The 25,780-nt window shown below is 42.8% G+C and overlaps 1 protein-coding gene across 10 annotated transcripts in view; it reads left to right on the forward strand.

Annotated features, from left to right (window-relative positions):
- The window catches only part of DTNB (dystrobrevin beta), a 171,358-nt gene that overhangs the window by 49,642 nt on the left and 95,936 nt on the right, over nucleotides 1-25,780 (forward strand). For all 10 annotated transcript variants that reach the window (XM_037066792.1, XM_037066793.1, XM_037066786.1 and 7 more), the window contains exons 6-8: nucleotides 7,596-7,750; nucleotides 15,561-15,666; nucleotides 19,939-20,105. In XM_037066792.1, coding sequence (XP_036922687.1) covers nucleotides 7,596-7,750; nucleotides 15,561-15,666; nucleotides 19,939-20,105 — 428 coding nt within the window. The remainder of the gene's footprint in view (nucleotides 1-7,595; nucleotides 7,751-15,560; nucleotides 15,667-19,938; nucleotides 20,106-25,780) is intronic.

Here is a 25,780-nt window from a genome sequence, read left to right on the forward strand (position 1 = left end):
GGCAGTCACAAAGTAGTCATGGGGACGGAAAGGACAGGCGGGGGTGTCCAGCACGTGGCCCAGGATGGCTGTGAATGTGGACCAACACAAAATCGTAAATTTACTTGAAACTTTTTTCAGTTTTTGTTAGTGTTTGTGTATTTAATGTGTGGCCTAAGGCAACTCTTCTTTTTCCGGTGTGGTCCAGAGACGCCGAAAGGTCGGACCCCCGTGGTAGGGAACATTGTTACAGTCAGTAACACTGTAATACCAATGTATGTGCCGGGTGGGTACTAGACGTGTGAGTGTGTGGGGGGGGTCACTTTGTAAATGATATAAACTTCTAACCACTATATGGTACACCGAAACTAATATAAAATAATACTGAATGCCAAATGTAATTGAAAAAATAAAAAAATGGTTAAAAGTATATATACATTGCCTTCTTAATTAGTACTAGATAAACTGGTTGAAAATTAAAAAATGATTATGTAAATGCACATTCTGGATGGCTCTGGAATTGTTAAGTTTCTGTGATGAAATCTGCTACATCTACATAGAGCGCATCCCTGGCACATAGTAAGTGCCAAGATTTTGCCAAATATAAATCGTCGACCTAGTCCTTTAAATGACTGCGAGTGTCTGTTGTAACTGTGAGTGGAAAGGTACAAATTGTAGTGCTCTGTGGAACATGGAAGGGATCCAAGTGACAGCAGTTTTGTTTTTTTTATCAATGTGGCTTTTGAACTTCTTGGAGGCACACGAGTGACCAGTATTTAGGGGCGTGAAGGCACGCGCATGCCCAGGCACACGTGACCTGTCAGGTGTGCTCAGAACGCCGGTCACCGCACACCGTGTGCGGGTTGATGAGTTACAGGCCACTCTGGGCCACTCACTGCCCTGTTTGCATCATTCAGAAGATTTCAGGTGGAGCTTCATTGTCTTCTTCACGTTCAAAGTCATAGTTGCCTTACCCTCTGTCACTATTTCATTGTTTTTGTTGTACCATAAATAGCTTGAGGATGAGATGTTTAAAATAAGCAAAGTAGTCAGATATTGAAGCCTGTTTCTCCTTTTCCATTTTAATCATCCAGGGAAGAAATCACTTTAAATGTGGGCTGCCCCTCTCACATTGAACAGAGCTCACTGATCATAATTTAAACGTGTTTCCGTCTCTCCGGGATGTCATTCTCTGATGCATTTAGGGCTCATCGTGAGGTGCTGCATGGTTTGTCCCACCCCTTGCGTTCAGACTGTTGTGCTGCTTCAGTTCTGGAGTGTCTGTTGCTGTGGTTGTTGGTGGTGATGGTGACGGTGGTGGTGCGTGTCTTTGATCACTGGAGGGTATGATGGTGTTATTGGTGCACCGGTCTACGCAGATGTCTCTTTGCTTCTGATTTACTCCTGACAGACTCCTGATGGAGGAAACGCAACCTGACTTCTTGGTGTTCTATTTCGAGTGAGGAGACAGCGATTGCTCAGACGTGGTGGGAGAAGCCCTTGAGCTTTTGTGGCCTGGTTGGGGGTTCTGCCTGTTGGGAGAATCCTTTCCCTGCTGGTTTCCTAGTTCTCGGCTGTGTCCAGCTCAGTCGAAGTAGCTGGATAATAGTGTAGACAAAAGTGACATATAACTCCGCACTGTAAGATCAAACAGCATTTGACCATTTATTTGCTTTCTTTTACCAACTCACTCTGTTGTCTTCGTTGTTCTTAGTTTCTCCATCTTCTTAGACTGACAGGGCTCTCTGCTCTCGGCTCTGTTAATGTTCCTTTTAAAGTAGGGTTTCTAATAAATGGAAGATGCCTCAGTAGTTCTGCTTTTCTTACTCTTATTTTGATCTTTCTGCTTTTTACCTTTTCCTTTCTATTTTCCCTATAATTTTGTCCCCTCCCTTTTTTGATATATACTTTTTGTTTTGCTTTAGTGTCAAGATAGCCTTTGAAATGACTTAACCAATAGTTGTGCTTTTAGTCTGAAACTTTTCTTAGAGTTTTCAAATCTCTCATAAGAGAGTTTCTGCCCCAGGCGTCATTTATTTACAGAAATGGCTCACTGTTGTGGCCGTCAAGGACTATATCCTAGATTCAAAGGTAACTTAGTTTAGGACTCTAAATGCAGTACCAAAGATTTATAATCAGAATGTAGACTTTAATTATAAGCATGGTCAAAACTCAGTAATGTCAGAAATCCCCCAAATAACTCAGAGAACAGTAAAATTTACAGACTATAAAGCCCATTATTTATTACATTGTACTTAATTATCAGTTTCAGTATGTGATTTATTTACTTTGTCTAATTCTGTTTTCTAAGAAACTTAACCTACCCTATTCACGCCCCATCTGTTGTGCACCAAAAAATAGGAGCAGATGAATATATGCAATTTATTTTTAAATTTTTTAAAAAACTGGTGCTGCATTTTGAAGGGCCAGTCTCACGGTGAGCATCTGGAAGATTGTAAGAATATTTATATCCATCGACTCATTCTACTACTTCCGTTTATCCCGAGGAATTAACGAGAAGTGTGCCTCAAGTTTTATGTATCTCTGTTGCAAGATTTTTTGTGATGTATGAAAGCTTGAAAGGGCTGTAGTGTCCCACAGTGAGAGCTCAGTTACGTTTTGGGATACCCACATGTATGTCTTTCAAATGTGTTTTAGGTCAAATGCATAAATGTAATACAGTTTTTTAAAAAGATTTTATTTATTTATTTTTAGACAGAGGAGAAGGGAGAAAGGGAGAGAAGCATCAATGTGTGGTTGCCTCTCACGTGCCCCCTACTGGGGACCTGGCCCGCAACCCAGGCATGTGCCCTGACTGGGAATTGAACCAGCGACCATTTGGTTCACAGGCCAGTGCTCAGTCCACTGAGCCATACCAGGCAGGGCTGTAATACAGTTTTGAACAAAAACTTATGATGCACATAGAAAAAGCGTGAAATATACTCAAATGATAACAGATATCTTGTCTGGGTTATAGCATAAACATGGTTTTATAATAATAATAGTTTATATGATTGTAGTTATGTTTTCACATATTTTTGATGGATGGCTCTTTGAGTAGCCAGAGGTAAGGTGACTTGAGGTTCTTTCTATTTTTACCCAGAACTGGCAGCTGTGGCATTTTAATTGTTTGCTTCCTGAATGTTTCATTAACAGACTATGGGAGGCCAGCCTTTGAACTTACAAGTAAATAGTTTTACCTGTTCAAAAGTTACCCCTCTCTGCCCTGGTCTTTTGACCACCTGTCACTGTGTATTTACCCTGGCTGCGCTCTGCTAGCCAGTCCTTTCCTTCATCAGACAAAAGTCACTTTAGTTTGAATGATGGCCATGTGCACAGTTCTCATATAACCAAAGTGTCTTAGAACTGGAAGCATATTGGGGTAAGTCCTGAATCTGCATTTTATGAATAAGAAAAAGAAAAGCAAGTGAACATGAAGGGAGGCCTGGAGGCTTGTCTGAGGCAGTTGCGGCGGGGTTAGCCCTAGAAGCCCCCACCTGCTGACTTCCCTCCACCAGCCTCGCTCTGGCCCCGTGAATGGTGTCAGGGTGCTCATGAGTTTGGGAACGACATATGCACTTGGACTTAGTCACATACAGGCACTTATAAACATGCAAATGTGTGTACATGCTTATTTGGTAGAAGGATGACAGGAGGTGAAAGTCATTTGCCAAGGAGAGCTAACATAAAATAAAATGCTTTCCATTTATAGACTTGGGTCTTTATTGGAAACAGCCCTGTCATCTTGCAGAAGTGTCTGTGGGTACATTTGGTCCTGTGGGGTGAAAGGGGAGTAGACAGGTGGACAGATGCAGTGAGTAAAACCAGGGTCATGATCATCAGGGAAAAAAGGGCATACACAATACTGGTAAAATAATAATAGCATTATTTTGCCATTACACAGAGGACAGAGTATTTTTAAAAGTGTGTACACCTGTGCATTTAAGGGCTTGACTGTGGGTTTTTCCTAAGGGAGAAGGTATGTATTTTTATCTGGAACAACGGATGGGGAATCGGCGTACCTTTTTTCAGAGGGGTATAAATAGAAGGAGAATTACTGGCAAAATTAATCAGTGATCTGGGATGTAAATTAGTCCCTAATGCCAGAAGGCAAAAGACTTTAATTAGAGGACAAGTTTAGCTTTTTGGATATTTTTATTAAATTTTACTATCTCTTCTTTAGTAAGGTCTTTTTATCTGTACATGGTAAATCACACTGACTTAGATTCATTGTTATACTTCAATTAAGATGTAAAAAATTAGTAGTCATTTTTCTTATAGAAAACTAATCTAAAAATACTTTTTAAACCAGTAATTCAAGAAGTAATGACTTCCAAATAATTACTTAACTACACCTTCAATTTTGAGGTGTAGTAGTATTTCTAACAAATGTGTTTCTGCTTGTTCTCTTGCTGTTGCAGTATGGACCTTTTAAGTTATGTTTTTTTCTTGAATTAAATTTTTTTACTACTTTGAATCTATCTGATATATGTGTAACTGAAAATAATACTTTATTGAGGGGGGTAGTTAGTCATTTCATTGTTTAATCACTCCCTTTTATTACTCTGAATGAGTCAGGTTCTGATTTGTTGGTGAGGGTATACACACGTTTTTTGATTGTGAAATTATACAATAAAAAATACACATACAGTTATATGTGTATTTATAGAATTGGTAGCCAGAGTGTCTGTTCTTAAATATTGCTGCCATTAGTGGCTGCAAGTTAATAACGTGCTGGTTTTATCAGTTTGGAACGTGTTGAGTGGCGATAGAAACTGGACTAACAGAGGCTTCAAACCACGGGGATTTATTTTTCTCATGTGGAATAAGTCCATGGGCTGGTAAGTTCAGGGTTAGTACCGTGACTTAGGGATGGTAAACCACTGGAGACCGGGGTCCTGTCTTCCTGCTCTGCCATGTGGGTTGCCTCCTTAGGTCCGCAAGCGATGGCTCTATGCAGGGCCTCATGTACTCATTCCAAATAGGAAGAAGAAAGAGAGGTCTTTTTCAGGAAAGCAAAAGCTGTTTTCCGAAATCTACTCCAGAGTTACAATGTGCAGACGAGGCTGGGAAGTCATTTTTTAAATGGAGCGCGTTGCCCTTCGGAACACCATCAGGGTGCAGCCGGGGAGCCGGCACTGGGGAGCCGGCACTGGGGAGCCGGCACTGGGGAGCCGGCACTGGAAAGCGGATACCGAGCGGCAGGCACCTTGCAGCGTCCGCCGCATCCCCTGCTGACCCTTTGTTTCCGTCCAGATGTAGGGGGTGATTGTTGTCCTCATTATAAGAATAGAAGCCAGCTGGTTAAAAATTGTGTTACGATGCTTCTTCCTTCAGAGGATGTCCGTTATTCACGTAATTGGTAATATCTTCAAATCTCTGTATCTGTGGTCTCGAACTGTGGCCCAGTACTAACTGCCTGCAGGGCCGTTCCACTTGGAAATTTGCTGATTAGTTATGTTCACAGCTTAGTATCTTAACCTTCTGCTTGTTTATTTCACTCAGGGTTGTCAGCATTTTCCCAAGCTACAAATCCAGAAGAACTCTAACTTCTTCGATTCCTTTATTCTCCGATCCAGCTTGCCATCCATTGCAGTTCGCTGCATTGAAGTGCATGGGAGTTGACCCCTGCCCCCCAAATTGTCCCTCCTGCGGCCCCAACCCCTCCCTTTTCATTCATTCCGCCTGTCAGTAATTCTCGTTTTCTTGAAACCTAGCTCTATAAATATGTCTTCCCTACCTAAGAGTTTTTAAACCAACTTCAAATTGCTTTCCTCTTTCAAAGTTTTCATTCATAGCATATTTATTTAATCTTTATTTACGTTTATTTCTCAGTGTAAATAGTTGTTCATAGAATGTTCATTTCAATGTACTGTTTCTTGTTTATCATCTTTAATCAATACACTATAAATTCCTGTCATAGAGACTTTCATCCTTCTCTTCTCTAGTTGTGCCCAGCGCCTCACTCCCAGGCTGGTTTGACCTTCTCGTTCCAAATCCTGTCTTTCAAGGCCCAGCTTCTGGATTCCTTCCGTGACAGTTCCTGCCTGTGTGCTGTGGTATCTGTTCTCCACTAGAGTTGGAAGAGGTGTGCTGCAGTGGAATTTCTTTAGAGTCGGGTGACTGTGGGCTTCAATCTTGATTTAGCCACTGACTAACTTTTTGACCTTAAACAAGTTAATCTTTCTAAACTAGTTTTCTTATCTGTAATTTTTCCCTAATTTTTAACAAAATTTTACTTATTTATTTCAGAGGGACAGGAAGGGAGGGAGAAAGAAAAGGAGAGAAACATCGATGCATGAGAAATACACCAATAGCCTCTCACGCACCCCAGCCAGGGACCTGGCTGCAACCCAGCCATGTGCCATGACTGTGAACCGAATCGGCAACCCTTCGGTCCACAGGCTGGTGCTCAGTCCACTGAGCCACACCAGCCAGGGCTCTTATCTATAAATTTTAAATAATCATGTGCATGCATATATACATGTACACACATACATACCTCTTTGTGAAAGTAAAATGAGATAATTAGTATTAAGGATGTTGCATGAAAACAAAAACTTAGGATAGTAGTGTCCTAAACACAGTTGAAGTGTATTTTTTCTTGTGGAAAGGAAGTGCAGGAGGAGGTAGTCCAGGGCTGGTCTGGTAGGTGGCTTCGTGTTCGTCTGGGACCAGGCTTCTTCTGTCTGTCTTTTCTGTCATTCTAGTACATGGTTTCTACATCAACACTGGTTACCATGCATTCCAAGGTGGCTGCTGGAGCTCTAGCCATCATCACTGCATTCCAGGTAGCAAAAGGAAGAAGGAAAAAATGGTCTACTTTCTACCCTAGTCAGCTTGCTTTGACCAGTCTTCTTGGAAGTGTCTTACAGTCCTTCTGTTTATAGTCTCTTTAGCCAGTTTCTTGAGACTTGAGATAGAGTTTCATACAGCAAGAGTTAAATTCAGTGAGTTTTGGGCTTCTTTTTCAAATGGACTTTTTCTATATGGTTTGTTTTCCTGCATTTTCAAAAAAGATTTTATTTATTTATTTTTAAGCAAAGGGGAAGAGAGGGAGAAAGAGGGAGAGGAGCATTGATCAGTTGCCTCTTGTGCGCCTCCAACTGGGGACCTGGTCCACAACCCAGGTGTGTGCCCTGACCGGGAGTCGAACTGGCAACCTTCTGGTTTGCAGGCCAGCACACGCACCAAGCCACAGCAGCCAGGGCAATTGTTCTCTTTTTAAAAAGGCCTTTTGTCAGTTAGCAGTGCCAATGCCAACCATGTACTTGCTGTGGGAAAGGTTCCCCACCCTGACCCTTCTCAGTTCCTGCTCACGAGCTGAAAATGGGTCCCAACGTGTTCAGTCCTGCCCCTGGCCTGTGGCAGGGCTGAACGCTGCTGGGCACAGAGTGCGAGTGGAAATTTGATGTTTAGGATGAATTTTAGGTGGGTGGGAGAGAGGGTCCTCATCAACCAAGGAACCATACAGTGTTAATAAAGAATAAGAATTCACGTCAACTAAAAATTGGAATAACTTTCTGATGCTTTTCAGTGATACTAATGACTTAGAGCCATTTATACCAAGTTGATACTTCTTTACAGTTTGACTTTATTTGGTTTTGTTCTCATAGATGTTTTCTCCCAGATGTCAGATTCCAATGGCTTCATGATATTTGGCAAGTTTGACCAGTTTCTGAAGGAAGCGCTGAAGCTCCCCACAGCCGTCTTCGAGGGGCCGTCTTTCGGTTACACTGAGCACTCAGCCCGCGCCTGCTTCCCGCAGCAGGTGAGGCGCCATCGTTGCAGAGCCCAGGCCCAGACTGCGCTTGCGCCCCCCCCCCCCAGCCTTTGTCAGGTCTCCCCAGGTCGCCTCTGTCTTGGGGTATAGGTCCTGAGTCCGGGAGGAAGCAGGGGTTAAAGTCAGGGGTGAGGAGTTTGGGGGGGTGGAAGAGGGGGCATTAAAATTCACCTGAGAACTTCTTTGAGTTGTGGGGAGTGGAGTATCTTCTGAAAAAGTAACATTTGAAATATTTTAAATTACTAAACATTTAAATTTATGTTCATGATGAGGTGTCTACAGTATTGCTTCTGAACATGTATTACTCTTTCTAATGAGTTCTGTGAACCATGTATGGGACTGGAGTTTGGGTACGAAACTCCCTGCAGCACCGGTCACCGTGTCCTGAGCACTGAGACGAGCGGAGCTGTGCGGCTCCCAGCTCCACGCCAGGCCCCCTGGCTAGCCAGTGCGGGAGCGCACACTGCCCGTTTCATAGGAATGGGAGATTTGGTTTCCGCTGGGTTTGTGGAAACCAAACCGCCACGGCTCTTCCCTAGAGGCTGAGGGAGTCTGTCCCTAAGACATCAACTGTGCCTCGAAGGACTCGGGGCAGAATGGGTGCTGGCAGCAGTGCCCAGTTTTTTTAGGAAAAGACAAGATAAAAGGAACTTCCTGCTGTTTGGAAAGATCTGGAAAGCAAGGAATGAAGAAAAAAACTATGTTAACTAATAAGTGAAAGACTAATGGAAAAAGACTGTTGGCATAGTTTGAAAGTATCTCCCCACAAAATGTTTATTTATTACAGAGGAAACAGTAACTCTACAGTGCAGAAACCTGTCAAATGCCTGTCAAATGCCACTGTAACTGGGTGACAAAATGCCAGTCACCAGCCAGAGGAGCAGGCTGACACCGCCACCTCCCAGGAGGGTGCACTGAGGGAGGCCCAGCGCCACTGCGGCACTCCTGCCCGGCGGCACCCCTGTGTCTCCTGTTCCCAAGGGCGGGGTTTCTGCAACATGGAACGTCAATGTCAGAAAGACCAAGAAAGACTAAGGGACTCTTCGCACTGGGGTCCGCAGAGATGGGAAGCCTGAACGCAACCCATGATCCAGGCTTTTCTCTTGTTATGAAAGATGTTATGAGGATATTCTGGAAAAATCTGAAGAAAGCTTGTAGACTAGATAATAGTATTCTGTCCACAAATGTTAATTTCCTGATTTTCATATTTGTGGTAAGAGAATGTCCTGGTTTTTGAGAAATATGATACGAAGTATTTAAGGGTGAAGGGGCCTGTGTGTGGCTGTGTGAACATTTGAGGAACCTGGGGTAATGGTGAGTGGAATTTTTAAAAATAGTCTCTTACAACCTTTCTGTAAGTCTGAAGTTATTTGAACATAAAAGTTAAAATATAAAATGAATGAACTCTCCTGACCTGTGGTACTTTGATTCACGAAAGAAGCAAAAACATACATATACCCCTTTTTACATTTAAAGTTAAGGATCCATATTTATCTGAAGTCAGACTTTCAAATAATATTTTGTAATTTGTTTAGAGAGACTCAACCGTAGCACTGAGGGTGGCACCTATAAATACCGGGGAGTTATTTTCAGTAACTTCTGAGAAGTTCTTCCCAAATGTGGGCACATGCCGGCTGATTGCTTTTGTGAAAATTAGCCTCTATACATTATTTATTTTTTCTCCCAGCATAAATAGCAATATCAGCTTTTAGCATGTTGAAAATATCTCTGTGCTTCAGTTTGTTCTGATAAAGCCCAGTTTGCATTTTCCCCTCTGCATATGCATTTTCGAACGACCCGGGGCTGTCCACGCACACCCTGGTCCTGAGCGCCCTGCCGGCGTTGAAATGCCCGGCAGAGCCAACGCCGCCGAGGAAGAGGGTGAGGGAGACACCGAAACAGTGCTGTGGGCGGATCTCCTATCTGATGCTCACGTAGCTCCTTTCGTTGCAGCTTCCTCTCGGTCAGGCAGGAAGCTGATCGGTCAGCAATGCTGCGGTCGAGTGAAGGGAGCTCAGGCCGGGGAAGAGAGTTTACATGAAGAAGTACTGCTGAGGAACAGCACTTGCCCAAGAGGCGATAGTTTTGTGGAGCACTAGCCAAAGCCATCTTTGATTTACTTGTAATGTAAATCAAAGGATTCATCCTATAAGGAGAATCCAGTATTGGAATAACCGTTTAAAATAATAATAACCGTTTAAAATAAACCGTGAAGAATATCTTAAAAATTCTCATTGTAATCTAAGAACGCTGTCTAGGATTCTCTGAATTACTTTATGCCATGATTATCAGGCCTTCGAACTCACAACCTAATTGCTGCTTTTCATTCGCTTCAGATTCCTATATAAAACTCAGTCAGTGGTTTTAAACATGTCAAATGTGGAAAAGTCAAAGAGGCACAGGAATGTTAAATTTTCCTAGGCCTGAAAGATGACAGAAGGCCTCCAAATGGTAGAAGCTACTGAAAGAATGACCAAAAAACATGAGACTTGGGACAGAGTTTCACACACCAAGAGTTAAATTCAGTGAGCTTTGGGCTTCTTTTTCAAATGGACTTTTTCTATATGGTTTGTTTTCCTGCGTTTTCAAAAAAGATTTTATTTATTTATTTTTAAGCAAAGGGGAAGAGAGGGAGAAAGAGGGAGAGGAGCATTGATCAGTTGCCTCTTGTGCACCTCCAACTGGGGACCTGGTCCACAGCCCAGGTGTGTGCCCTGACTGGGAGTCGAACTGGCAACCTTCTGGTTTGCAGGCCAGCACACACACCAAGCCACAGCAGCCAGGGCAATTGTTCTCTTTTTTAAAAAGGCCTTTTGTCAGTTAGCAGTGCCAATGCCAACCGTGTACTTGCTGTGGGAAAGGTTCCCCACCCCGGCCCCTCTCAGTTCCTGCTCACGAGCTGAAAATGAGTCCCAACGTGTTCAGTCCTGCCCCTGGCCTGTGGCAGGGCTGAACGCTGCTGGGCACAGAGTGTGGGGGGCTGGGGGCCCAGGTCCTTCTCTGGGGTGCACTCCCACTCCACCCCCTGGCCCAGAGCTTTGTGCTCACGTGTCTTCAGGGAAAGCAGGAAAATTCTTTGCCAACAAAACTGAGGACCCTGCTCTCCTATTCTCTGTACATGGTGGCCTAATGGCCCCTCTCAGATAATTGCTTTTGTCTTATTACTCCTTTTAATCATAAGCAAGTTCGAATCAGCATTTTAAATGCAGCTCTGCTGATGCCCCTGTTTTGCTTAAAAACACGACTAGCTTCTGTTTCTTAGTGGATGAGGTTTTTGTCGTGGTACCAGGGTGTTCATCAATCTAGCTCCAGGCTCACTGTCCACCTGTCTCCATGGCGTTCCTCGGACCCCCTCCACCAGCCTGCCGGGGGGCTTTCTGGAGGTCACCGAAGTCCCGCAGGAGCTGGGGTGTACCTTTGCACCTGCCCGCTGGCGGTGTGTGAGGGCATCTGTTTCTCCCCATCCTTGCCAGCAGCATGTGTTCTTACACTTACGAATTTCGGCCAGTCTGATAAGATGAGAATGTTGCTTCGGTGTAGTTTTGATTTGCATTTCTCTCTGGTTGGGTAATGTGCATTTGGAGTGAGCGAAAGTAGCAGAGTTCTTGTCGGTGTTTATGCTGTGGGCTCTCACCAAAGCACCAATAACCCTGACCCCTCTCCCCCAACAATGGCCTCGGGTGTCAGGTCCCCCCTTCTTAGACACTCCCAGTGTTTCAGTGAAGGATGATGGCTCTTCCTCTGCAGCCCCGTGACATGTCACAGCCAGCTCACTGCCCCGAGGGTGCCCCTCAGTCTCCTTCAGCCTTCTGTCCCCTTGACAACAGGCCTGCAAAAGGATCAGTGCCCACTGGGTATGTGCTGGGTTGGGTGGTGATTTTAAGTTCGAGAGGCATGAGAACGGGTCTCTGGCTTGAATGCTGAGAGAAAGTGCGAAGCTCACAGCTAAGTTTTCCTTGATGTTATTCCATGATTTTCTCAGATGAAACAATTTTTGTAGTAAGGAGAATGAAGTTTTTCCAATTTTTTGGGCTATAATAAATAAAAATACTTCCGATAAAAAGCACAGCAACATTATATTGTGTATTACAAAATCATTTTCAAAGTCCAAAGTAAACCTGTGACATGGACAAATTCTGTGTCTAATAATAATTGAAAGGCTGATCCATGGCATTAGTCCCATAACCAGTTTTTTATAACCAGTATGTTTGCCTTTGTCAGGTTCAATAGTGTTATAACTCTGTTTGTATAAAGCCATTTTCATCTGAAAGTTTTAAAAAATAGGTTCACCAAATGTCATACATAGAACTGATTACCAGGCAGAAGGGGTGTGGACAAGAACTACTTACCTGTCGCCCACAAGGATGTAAGTTTTTAATGTGAATGGTGAGATGGAAGATTGCATCTGTGATGATCTAACACTAAATTATTGTGCTTGTTTCCTCATGTAATTCTGCGTTTCTCCTTTTTAAGAGATGGTTCCACTTCCTTTTTAAAACAGGAACGATGTAGCCAAGGGCAGAGGGAGGGAGATGAGAATGGCATTCAGGGAAATACATTGTCGCTACTGGGGACTAGAATGACGGGGGGTGGGAGTTTGGCAACAGACGGAAACGTTCCTCTTTAAGACGAGACGCGGGAGTGCGTTCTGAGGTAGAAACAGCCTCAGTGCGCGATCAAGCACGTGTGTGCACAGATCGTGGTGTCTGCCGAGCAGGTCAGCTGTTACAGTGATTAGAAGTGAGGATCTTGTAGCACAATAATAAAATGTTTAATGAAATGTTAAATGAAAAAACAGATCATATGTTTTTTACTACTCTGTGCACATAATTACATAGAAACATTTACACATTTGGAGGGAGACCCAGAAAAATGAAAATCGTGGGGGGCAAATTTGCATCACTTGCAATTTTATTGCAGTGTGTGTTATAAATATTATCGTTCTATAAAAAATAAAGAGATATGCAAAGGATGTGTTCAACTCAAGAGGAAAAATAAAATAAAACAAAATGGGAGAAAAAAGAACCAGCTTTTCACATAGTAACATAGTAAGTCACAGTTTTTAAGCTGGAATTCTACGCCATAAAGTTCTCAAATTTTCTGTCTTAGGACTCATTACAATAAAAAGTAATGAGGACCCCAAAGAGCTGTTGTGTGTGTAGGTTATATCTATCAATATCTCCACATTATAAACTAAAATGGAGAAATTAAAGAGTATTTTAAGTCTTTGAAAATAACAATGATAAACCTATTGCATGTTAAGATGAGTAATATATTTTAATGAAAAAAAATAGCCATTCCAAAATAAAAAATTTAATGAGAATGCCATTGTTTTATGTTTTTGCAAATCTCAGATTTGCATAGTTGAAGACAGCTGGTGTCTCATAATTGCTTATCCATTCAGTCTGTTGCGCTGTGATTTGGTTAAAGTATAGGAAGGAAATCTGGGCTCACGCACTCATGTCGCCGGAAAGAGGAGGAGTGTTTTCCTAGTTTTTAGAGGTAATTGTGGGTATACCAGATTGCCTCTGGAACACCCCACTGTACACTCAGAGGAGAATGATATTGAAACAAGCAATCATGTCTTAAGTATTATTATGAAAATAGTTCTGGCTTCGTGAACTTCCTAAAAATGTTTTAGGGACCTCCCAGGGGTACCCCTGACCATGCTCTTGAGAAATGAGAAAGCTGAAACCAGAATGTTAACTGATTTCCCCCCCAAATCACATGTTAATGGAAGACAGAAGTTGGGGCACAGTTCTAGTTTCATTTCTCATGCTTTCAGGGGACTTCACATGACAGTATGACCTTAGGACAGCTTTTGGAAACCGGTCCTGAGCGTATTTATGAGGACTTCCTGAGATAGTAAATCTAATTGTGCCTTTTTGTCTTGAACATTAAAATTAAGTTAAATTCCAAGATTGGTGAACCAAAACTTTCTTTTTGATCTTTACCTGAGGACATGAGTATTGATTTTAGAGGAAGGGGGGAGGGAGGGAGAAAGGGAGAGAAACATCAATGGATGGTTGTCTCCCACACATGCCCTACTGGGGACCTGGCCCATAATCCAGGCATGTGCCCCAACTGGGAATTGAACTGATGACCCTTTGGCTCACAGGCTGGCACTCAATTCGCTGAGTCACACTAGTCAGGGCTACCAGTTTCTTCTTTTAAAGACTATTTTCAATAAGAATGACTTCTGATTTGCATGTAATGGAATCAAGATTCTCACAGATTGCCAAAAAGATCCCCGGAGTGCAGTCTGTGTGGTCCTGCGTCTGTGTGCAGGGACCCACGTTGGAAGGTATTGCGGTGGTGCGTCGGGGAAGCAAGCTCCTGGACGCGCTTGTCTGCCCAGCCAGGCACCAGGCCGCCTGTACTCCTTGCTTCCACACTGTGTTGAATGTGTTAGTGGTGAATGCCAAAGTTACTTTGTAATAGGCTGGCAAAATATTGTCAGCTCTCACCAATTTGGTATTTCTACCCTTTTTTTCTGAAGTGTTTTAAAGTTTTATGGGGAAGCCCCGCAATTTTTATACCCTGTTTTTCCCGTTAAGTAAAGTGGTGGTACTAGGAATGTACCACTTGGGAGAGCGGGAGATGATACTCTGGGTGCCTTGTGGCCTCACCCTGCCCCTAAGGCTCAGTGTCTCCCCCGGTCCCCAGCCTTTGAATGGGGGGCCAGGCCTTGGCAGAGGCCTGTTCCCTGGGCTGTGCGTCTCTGTGCGTCTCTTACTCTCCTGTGTTGGCCCTTTTGCCTTCACTCTCCTTTCAGAACAAAGTTTGAAGTGGGGGCCTAGGAGTGCAGGTTACAGTGACAGAACTCTAACCTCTAGTTCTGTGGCACTGCCTTTTCCTCCTTGTTCCTTTCTTTTTGGAGCTAGCAAGGTGTTTTGTGGGTTAGAGAAAATCATGAGAAAATTCATTGATTCGAAATATTGTTGAGAATGTGTTCTATCTACATCACTTGACTATTTTAATTCTGGACTGTTTTCTAAGTTTCTAGGTCCATGTGGGACATAATTTTATCAGTGTCTCCCATACAGTGGAAGCTTGCCGTACATTGGTTTAAAAGAGAGAAATAGGGATAGGACAGAAAAATGCAATCCAGCCAGGGGGGTGGTGTAATGGAGGGCGTACTATGATGGGCATTTGGGCAGTTAGGTGCTAATTGCATCCTTCTTACAACTGTCTCTGTGACTTGGTCAAACAGCTCACTACTCTGGGCTTCAGTTCTCTCTTCTGTAAACGAACGAGAAGGTTGTTGAGTGGTGTCTGAGAGCGTTTGCCCCTCACCTTGTTCCTTCAGCGATTGCTTGCTCAATGCCTGTTGAGTTCCCCCACTGGCCCGAATGCTGGCAGCGTGAGGAAGCGTCGTGTGATCCGGGGCACGGTGGGTGCTCCCCGCTGTGTAGCAGGAGCGGGAATTTCAGGGGTGTCCGAGTTCTAGTCCTGCTCAGTCTCTGATTTTGGCAGGATTTTTACAAGTTGTTTAAATGCTCTGTTCTTTTGTTTTCTCATCAGTAAAACAAAGGTAGTAATACCTAACTTATTTGCCTTATGCAGGTGTTTTAAGACTCAGATAAAGTAGTGTACGTGAAAATGCATTTGAATATAGGAGTGGTGTAGAGTGTAGTGTGTGGCAGTGTCTGTAGTAACATAAAATATTTTATTTTGCTGTAAAATTCCACATGTAATTTATCATGACTTGATTGGGGGAGTCCTGAGTAAACTTAATCTTGGAGTTCAGCAGTACTTGAAAAATATGAAGTGTATATATTTTTTCTTTTCTTTCCAGAAAAAGATAATGCTGAACATGTTCTTAGACACCATGATGGCCGACCCCCCTCCCCAGTGCCTTGTCTGGCTGCCTCTCCTGCACAGGCTGGCCCACGTGGAGAACGGTAAGCAGAGCCCACGCCCTCGGTGCCTCATGCTGTAGGAAGTGTGTGGACTGAGGGTGTTTGTCATGTCCTTAGCCCTTGTGATTGAAATCATAGTTGACATTTGCTGGCATTTTATCACTTGAATTTGGGACTTTAGATTTTGAAGGAAGAAAGAATATGTCTCAAAAGAAGTGGTGGGGGTCTCATTACTTAGGGTGCAAAGAGGTAGGAACAGCAGGCCCTAGAACGTCGTGGCTCGAACTCGAGGCTTCCTCGCTGAGGTTCCAGGCGCTGGAGCCTGCCTCCTTTAGCCGTGGCTGCTTTGTCGCTTTGGTCCATAAAAAATCATAGATCTAAAACAATGGATATACTCCATGTCAGCCACTGAGACTATAACTGTTTTTGAGTTGTTTGAAAGAAAGTGGCTAAGAAAGAACTTCACACATCTTCAGTGTTTTCTTTTACTATTTCACCTTGGAGTACTCTCAGTATCCTTCCCAGTCATTTGGTTTAAATCTTTGTTTCACTTGGAATTGGAATGGCACTCATCTCTTAGTGACTTGTTACTTTTTATCTGCTATTGCTATCGTTTTACCTCCTTACTTAGGTTGTTTATTAAAGGGAAGGCTGTGGTTTTTTCTCTGTAGCCTGACCTCTCGCGAGGCTCTCGCCCATCTCTCCTCCTTTCTCACGAGAACAGTCATAAATGAAAGGCGTCAGAAGCAGGGTCCTCTTTCTCCTTTGTGAGAATGGAACACACTTTTGTAAATTTTTATTTTCTCCTGCTCTTAGCCATACTGTTTTTAGTTTTAAACTGTGGCTTTGGTGCACAAGTACCTTAGATCCAGGATTATTTTCTAGTCAAGGTTCAGTATCCTTTGACTAGAATGAAAGAACTAAAATTTTTAATAGGATTTTTGGATAGAGATTTATACTGTTAAATTATTACAGTATTATGGGTTCTTTTGGAGGCACTACTTTTAAAGCCTTAAATGTTTTCATAGCTTTATAGATAATTTCTTTTCATAAAATAATTTTGTATCTGCTATACCAAGTAGAAAAATTTTCATTTTTCTTGATGTATTATTATTCCTATGAACATTTTATTATGAACTTGTATTATTTATTGATTACATTCTTATGTGGTTATTGATATTTCTCTTGGAGACAGAAATATTATGAACTTATTGGAATACCTAGAAAATAAAACGTTACCTACCATACTAACATTTATCTGCATATCTTAATATTTATGATGGGCAACAAATTAAATTATGGTGATTTTAGAGTGTTTTATTATTTGAGCCCTTCTTAGGAAATTTGTCACTCAAATTGTACTGAATTCCCTATTTTAAGGACAAATATTTATTTGCTTAAGCCAAAGTTGCATTTTTTAGTACTGGTTTACTAACTCAAGTGTATATAGTATGTGAGAAGTTAACTACCACATGATGTGTTCTTCCAAAAAGAATACTTTGCCCAAACCTGATCCTGTTTATAGTTGACCCAGCACACTTGTCAACCCTTTCCTCGCTCTGGTTCTCCGCATTTTCTGCCTGGTCACCCATTCCTCTGACAAATGTAAGTGCTGGCTGTCTCTAGACCAGTTATAAGAGAGGAAAAGTCACATAGACATATATGTTCAAAATGATCAGAACATATTTAAGAATTTAATATGGATATACATGTCATTAATCCTGACCCTGAATTATCACATAGGATTATCTGTATCAGTGCACTCGTGTTGCCTGCACTGATTTGGATTGGTTTAGGGGTGTGTTTTCTGGCAGAACTCTGCTAAGTTGGGTCGTTTTCATTTGGAACACGGACTCAGCATTTTTATGATTCTTTAGAAATTTTTTTTATGCTAAAAGCTTGAATTTCTTAGAGGAAGTATGTCCTTTGGATTTCTCATTTGTGTTTTACTTTTGTTTTTGTCTTTTTTACCTCGTTATATTGTTTTGCTCATCTAGTGCTTCATTTTTTTTTGATTCTTGATTTCCTAGTTAATATACATTTTTGGAAGTATGACTAAAAATGTTTAAAATTGAGATAAGAGCGCTTTGTATATAAAGTACTAGAAAGAGTCATTGAGATTGAAGATGTGAATACTATGAGGGATACCCCCCAAATGGAATTTATTTATAAAAAATTGTGTATTTATCTTAGATGTTTGAACTTTAGTCACCTTCAAAGTGACTCTCCATTTGATCCAATACACCTATTGAGACGTTCTTTCTGCTGCTCAAAACAGTTTTTGAACACATCGATTTTGATGCCTTTTAGTGCTTCAGCAGCTTTTTTTGTTTCACCTCTCCCACGTTGACAACACGTTTCCCTTGGAGGACTTTTTTCATCCAGGAAAACAAAAAAAAGTCACTGGGGTGAGATTGGGTGACTAGGGAGGGTGGGGCACAGGGTTCATGCAGATTTTGGTCAAAAACTGCTGAACACTCAGCATGATATGGGCTGGTGCACTTGTAAATCACCCATCATGAAATGGGCAAATGCATTGAAAGTGTCTTCAAAAAAAATTTCACTGAAGCTGAACGCAGCCTCTCACTCACAACACCACCAGCTGGTACACTGATGCAGATGGGTTCCTAGAGCACTCAGCCAGTGGGGGAAGTCTGTACTATAAGGGGCCCGCCCTCCAGAAGATAATTCCATTTTGCATAGGTTCCCCCCCATATGTCCATATTTCCTGCTGACTTTCATTTCTTCTGTTCAGAATTGAATTGCCACAGGGATCAATTATACTACCAACATTTAAAAATATAAATAATAATCTACAATATACAACTATGAACTAGACTTCCCACTCAGTGAACTAGACTTTCTGGCTCTAAGAGAATCCCAGTAAAATCTTTTTTTTTTAAGATTTTATGTATTTATTTTTAGAGAGAGGAAGGTAGGGAGAGCGTGGGGGGGAGATAAACATCAATTTGTGGTTGCCTTTCAAGCTCCCCTTACTGGGGACCTGGCCCGCAACTCAGACATGTGCCCTGACTAGGAATCAGACTGGCGACCCTTTGGTTTGCAGGCTGGCCCTCAGTCCACTGAGCTTCACCAGCCAGAGCCCAGTAAAATCTCTATGAATCCTTATTGCCATCTGACAGTCTTTCATAAGGTACAATTGCCAGTGTGGTGGAGAGAAGAGCCTCGGATCATGGAGTTCCCCTTCCTCCAAATTCCCGTTCCTTCCTTTGTTACAGAACTTTATTTTTATGCTGCTGCTTAGAGCCCTTGGCCCAAATTGCTATTTTAATACGTCTTGTCTTACTTTTTACCAGTTACCTTTTGAGCCCAGATGTGTGGTTGTATTCAATTCAGGAAACATTTGCAGGTCCTCATGCCAGGGTGCTGTGTAAAATGCTGTTTGCAGTAACAGTGATACATGGTACCTCGTCCTGGGGCTCACGGATTTTATGTTAGTGAAGGGAACAAACTCACACATGTACACCACACCATGATACAGAATAGATCTTTAAAAAGCAGTAGGTTTGGAAAAGGAATTTTGGAGTGAAGGCTTTTCTTTCCTCCTTATTTGTATCCTCATCTAAATTTTGAGAAACATGAGTTTCATTTTAAAGAAAGAAATTGGCAGGAGGAGGATAGGAGGGGAAGCCGATTCTGGCTGTATTTGCAAGGCTGTGACTCAGGCAATACCCTTTCTCCCTGCTGTCTCAGTGCTCTGCTTGCTCTGCTTCCCCCACCCCTGCCAAGTCCTGCACTCTCCCCGGGGGGGGGGGGGCTGGAGGGAGAAGGGCTAGAAACAGTGGTTAGCAGGGCTGGAGAGGATGTGCCAGAGAGGCCAGGCAGGCACCTCTGAGCTCTGGCTGTGGGCAGTGGCCACTGGGAGCCATGGAACATTAAAGAGGTTGTGGAAACAGTCACTGCTTTTGCAAGCAGGGGAAAGTAGGGATGGTGAGAAGCAGCAGCACTAAGCTGTGAGCAGACAGATTCACTTCTGAAATCCGGTCCAGTTGCTTTGAAATAAACTATCGGGGGGCGGGGGGAGAGAAACTGGCTATTTTCTGAGGTGTTTGAAAAAATTTTTTTTCTGATTATCTTTTTTTTTTATTGTAACAAATGGCTGCTGGTTCAATGAACTAACTCGGAGATAACTTGGAATCTTCGGTTCTAATTTCGTTTTCACCCTTGCTTTTTCGTGTTAGATTTGGTTTCCATTGCACTGACTTCATTCTCCAAGTGAAAATGATTTTTTCTCCCTCTCGCCCCATGTCTCCGCCGCCGCCCTGCCCGCTCCCGTCTTCCCTGCCTCCCAAGTCTTCCACCCCGTGGGGTGCTCCTACTGCCGCTGCGAGAGCATGATGGGCTTCCGGTACCGGTGCCAGCAGTGCCACAACTACCAGCTCTGCCAAAGCTGCTTTTGGCGCGGCCATGCCAGCGGTCCCCACAGCAACCAGCACCAGATGAAGGAGCATTCCTCCTGGGTAACTGCTCTGTGTGTCCGTCTGTGTCCCCGACCTGTCCTCTGTGTCCTGGGTTTCAGCACTGGGCCAACTTCCGGCCACATGCCCGCAAATGAGGGTGTTGTGTAGTGAGGTCGAAATACTGACTTCAGGGCCGGGGTTGCAAGGATGTTGTCCTTCATCGCTTGATTTTGAAAGCAGAATTTTTATTTATTTTGAAAGCAGAATTTTTATTTATTTATTTAGTTTTATGTCTTTTAAAGATTTTATTTATTTTTAGAGAGAGGGGAAGGAAGGGGGAAAGTGAGAGAGAAACATTAATATGTGGTTGCCTCTCATGCACCCCCAACTGGGGACCTGGCCCACAAGCCAGGCATATGCCCTGACTGGGAATCGAACTGGTGACCCTTTGGTTCACAGGCCGGCACTCAATCCACTGGGCTGCACCAGCCAGGGCAGAGAGCAGAATTGTTAAAGTTCTGGGAGGTGGAGACACTATTACACTCGCAGCAGTCCCTTTTATTCAGTGAAATAGAATGTCACAATGCCCCCTTTCCAAAGTAAAAAGCTAGTTTTTTCTTATTGTAAAATTGTACGAGATACCTTCTAAATGCTTACCCTATCATCTTTCAGTAAGAGTTAGAGTTCTTTTATTTTCAAACAAATTTTCGTAATGTTTATAAGGTTTACATTTTTTAACTGATTTTTACAGAGGAAGGGGGAGGGGAGAGAGAGAGAGCGCGAGCATGCTGGATTTGTTGTTTCACTTATTTATGCACTCATTGGTTGATTCTTGTATGTGCCCTGATGGAGAATTGAACCTGCAGCCTTCTTACGGGGACGATGCTCTAACCAACTGATCTACCTGGCTAGGGCTGTTTATAGGGTTTAACTGTTGTAAAGAAAGCTGTGTGAAATAAAGAAGTTAAAATTTTTGCCTCTCTAAGTTTGGGAAAACACTATATTTTACAATTGCCACATTAGTGGCAATTACTTACTTTCAAAAGTAGTCTTTTAAAAAGAACAGTATTGAGGTGCAGGTTGGTGTCTGCTATTTGTGTGATATTTATAAATCACGTAACAAGTTGAACACGTAAACACGTATCAGTAATTTTTCTCCCCTTCTTTCAGTTTATTTCCAGTTTTCAAAATGCCATACTTTTATTTCTAAAATGTTGCTGTAGCTTTGTTTTAGAGTCTATTTCTCTAATTTTCATGGTTGGTTGGTTGGTTGGTTTGCTAAAGGGTGGAAAAATATGTAAAGGTATTAGCATAATTCAGGATTTAGGTTGTTAAGCCTGGCCATTCTACTGGACTTCAAGTATTAAGTCAAAAAATTTATTTTCTAGTCATCCTTCTTAAAAGTCAGCCAAGAAAAAACAAAAAGTTTATATCAGGAATTATTTTTTGTGTTTTTTTTTTTTAAGCAAAAACTTCCACCCAAGTGTACACTTCCTGCATCTCTGGCAATGTGTTAGAGATTTTTTCTCTCTTATATAGCTTTTCAGTTACAGTTAACCATAAAATTTTGTTAAATTGAACATCCTAATCTGGGCCTTGTTGTATTGTAAATTCCAGTACCTTCTTGTTCGAGGAGTTACTTTAAATTTTTTTGACAAAGGATAAAATAAAACCAGGTCATTGTTCTCTTTTTCAGTGAATAGGGAGAATTTAGAGATTTTCAGTTGTAACTTTCTTCCCTCCTAAAGTACAGGTATCCCACTCTGTTCTTCGGTTTGTAAATGTTCCCCCACAGTTTTCTGTTTAGAGTCCAACTCTTCACACTGAGATGGCTCTTTGCTCCATTACTTTCGTGAGGATGGATGGATTCCCTGGGAGGTTGCTAATGAAAATTCTCGTTCTTGATGTTTGCGCTAGGAGAGTGAGGATCTTCTTGTTCACCTTAGTTTGAACTTGCTCATTTAACTAATTTATAACCCTTTAGGAAATGGGAATTTGACATTCATGCACATATAAGTGGCTGTTGAAATGCTGCTTTATGATTCACCAAGCAGTTTTTTATGCACTTTGTTGCCTTTTCATTGAGCAGTAACCTGCGTCAGGAAGAGGGAGGACGTCACAGGTGAATTGTCATGCTTCTGGGTGAGCCTCACAGCATTCTTGTAAAGTGAGCCTTACCCCCATTTGTTATTTTTATTTCAGCGCTTTTATTTTTTTCTATTTTGTGAATCCATTTTTGCTGTAATGACTTCAGATTTAAAGACAAACCAAACATTATCAGATGCATAATTTTGAAGCTGGTGTCTCCAGGTATCAGTTCTGAATTCTGACCAGTGTGTGTGTTACATGGCGGACGCCTGGTACTGGTGAGGTCTTTCAGCTGCGTGAGTGTGACTTGTTTTCAAGGTCAGGACTCTGTATGTGTGGTTCCTTCGCTCTCTGAGAAAGTGCAGGGTGAATTTTGAGGCCGATGGTGAGAAAAAGAAGTTTCCACCTAATAAAAAGATGTGTGATCATTTAAAAGTAATTTCTTTGAAGATTGTCCTCCATCTTTGTACTGATACGTTGAATAAATGTTTCTCTGTGTTCACCGTGCATGAATTTGGTATGTGTTTAACCAGTTCATATGTGAATTCTCATTGTGGCTTTACTGTGTACAGTGTTGGTGCTGAGAAGTCTGTTCTGATTTTTCCAAAAGCTTCTGCTGAATGTTTTATCTAAGTAACTGTGCAGTCTAATTCATTATTCTTTTAGTCAGCAATCCTTTCATTTGCCTTTATTATATAAAAATGCCGTATGGTATCTCCACGATTCATCCTGTTCATTCATTATTCATTCAGAAGATATTTTTTGAGCACCTGCTGTGCGCCAGCCACTGTAGCAGGCGTGAGGGATGCATCTAGCAACAACCCAGACAGAGACCCTGCCCTTGCTCAGCTTCACGTTTACAGGGCATGAGAGAGACGGCTGGCACTCGCCAGCCTCGCTGTTTTCCTGTTCCTGCTGGGCCCACACCTGACCTACATTTCTCAGTCCCCGGCATCTAGGCTGGACCATGGGAGTGGTTCTCACCGGTGGAACGTGAGCAGAGTGATACGTGCCTTCCCAGGACGAGATGGTTAATAGCTGGGTGCTTTTTCTATCCTCTCAGTGAGCTTATTGGAGACAATTTCATTAGGACCCAGATGAGGGTGAAACCATAAAATGAAACTAGTTTCTTGAATAATAAGTTGAGAAGAATACCTTGCTGACCTGCTTGACTTTGGTGGGAGCAAGAGGGAAACACTGTGGTCAGCTACTGAGGTTTAGTGTTTTCACACTAGTTGGTATGAGGAGTGGCGTGCTCTCAGAACAAAACCTTAAAATGTGTGTCATTGGCTTAGCTGTCTGGTGCCACCCTTATGAGGACACTGACATAGGAGAGACAAACCCATGTTGTACAACGGTGACCAGCTAGGCAAACGTGTTACCTGGGATCAGTTGGAAGGCACACCTCCTGCCGACTGAGCTAGAGGTCAAATGTTGGAAAGGACCAGAGTGCGACTGTGTGTTAACTGTGGTTGACAAGGTATTACGAGGAAGAGATGAGCTTCTGAAAGAATTTGCTAGTTCTCAAGCAAAAACCGTCAGGGAATAGAGAAAGTTCTGACCCTTGGGACAGTAAAAGGAGAAAACAGACTCTTTCTAGACCCTAGAGAGTAAGAGATGGGAGTCGAGAAAGGCTTGGAGCAACAAAGGCCTGGCAGACTTCCTCAGGTCAGCGGAAGTGGCTCGATCCTGTGGCAAAGGTCAGATGAAGGGCACAGGTGCTTGTTCTTGGGTGCTCATCAGAATCGTCTTGGTTTCACCTACACAGCTTCTGATTTAATGGTCCGGGGTACATGAAACCTGGACACAGGCAGTTTTTAAAAGTTCCCCCAAGTAATTCTGTGTATTGTGCAGCCAAAGTTGGAAACCACTGACCTGCTGCTTAACGTGGCCTCTGGGTGGCCGCTGTACAGAAAGTTGAAAGCAAGAGTCGTGGAGGCAAAGACGTAACTCAGGCCTGAGAATTATGTCTAGGAAAGAACTTCATCGTTACTGTCACACGGAACTGATGGGAAACACACAGATCAGAGGCGTACTGAGTTTGGGGGAGAATTATATTGGCAAGAACCGTGAGCCTGGACTGAACAAGCCGTTGACTCTTTGAGCTTACAAACCACTTCCTAAAGACCCAGAACTTGCTCGGGCGGGAAGTGGGTTGTGGAGGTTATGTGGCCCCCAGGAGGGCATGCCTGTGCCTGGTTGGACACAGTACCGGATGAGGAAGAGCCTCCTGCTCCTGCTCCACCGCCGTGTAATGGGACTGTGGAGGGAGGGTGCAGGTAGTTTGGGTTTTTAGTTCACAGGTCACATCATAAAGAGCTGCACACGGTCTTGACAAAGAGGACTGAGCTATACCCAGAGTTCCTGGACTGGTAGTTAGATGCACTGGCTGACTGGGTGGGACTTCAGGTTTTCTTTTGAGGGGTAGAAGGACTTGAGTGTGTTTTATGTTTAGGAAAAGGTAGCAAAAAGGTATATAATGATTAGGAGTGCTCTCCAGTATTCCAAGTTTTCCTTTTCCTCCTGGACATATAACTAGCATATATGCATATAGCCCACCCTCCTTGCCGTCAGATGGAGCCATGTGATTGGTTTTCACCAGTGAAATGTGTTAGGAAATGATCTGTATTACTTCCGTGTCAAGGCAGTTGAAAGCCTTCTCCATCTTCTCCATCATCTCCATCTTACCCCTTCCAACTTGTACTGTACGTTGGCCAAATGGAAATGTCTCCAGAGAAACTGGCCAAGGCAGAAGCCGTTAGATAGAAGGAGGCTGGTACCCAAATGGACGGATCAGAGCTCCTCGGCCAATGCACATTGGACAATACATCAGAAAGGGGGTCAGGGGTATCGGTGGGGAGAGTCCTACAGGCCTTGTTGAGAAAGTGAGATTTGAGAAGTCTTAGACATTTGCCAGCAGACATCTGGAAAAGAGCAGGAGTGTTTGGAGAAGAGTGTTTGGTGTTAAGGCCCTTGGGCAGGAGTGTGCCTCTGAATTCAGGGAGCAGCAAAGAAGCCAAAGTGGAATGAGCAGGGGGGCATCGTAGGAGATGCTCCCTACGTCAAAGAGGTAATGAGGGCCTGTTGGCCAGTGTAAGGACTTTGGCTTTTACTCTGAATGAAAAGAGGAGTCTTTATAGGGTTTCAAGTAGGAAAGTCACATGATTTGATTTATATTTTAAATTGATCATTCTGGATGCTATGTAAAGAGTAAACTGGCCCTGGCTGGGTAGCTCAGTTGGTTAGAGCTGGTATCGTCCTGATACCAAGGTTGCGAGTTCATCCCTGGTCACGGCATACACAAGAAGCAGTGAGTGGGGGCATAAGTAAATGGAACAGGAAATCAATGTTTCTCTCTCTTTCTCTCTAAAATCAAAATCAATTAATCAAGAAAGAAAGAAAGAAACAAAGAAGAACGACTTCTTTTTTTTAAAAGAATAAACTGGAAGGAAAAGATAGTAGCCAAGAGACCATTTAGGAGAAATGATTACAATTATTAAAATAAGATAGGAAAAAAGATTGAATTAAGTTTTATTTCATGGATCAGCCTAATGAGTTGAATGTGACCTATGAGGGAAAAGGAGTCAAGGTAAACTAAGATTTTGTCCTAAACAGCTGGAAGGTTGGACACGTCTTCATCGGTGATG

The sequence above is a fragment of the Sturnira hondurensis genome, unplaced genomic scaffold (assembly GCF_014824575.4).
Source record: "Sturnira hondurensis isolate 20B ecotype Veracruz unplaced genomic scaffold, ASM1482457v3 Scaffold0016663, whole genome shotgun sequence".
Lineage (NCBI taxonomy): Eukaryota > Metazoa > Chordata > Mammalia > Chiroptera > Phyllostomidae > Sturnira > Sturnira hondurensis.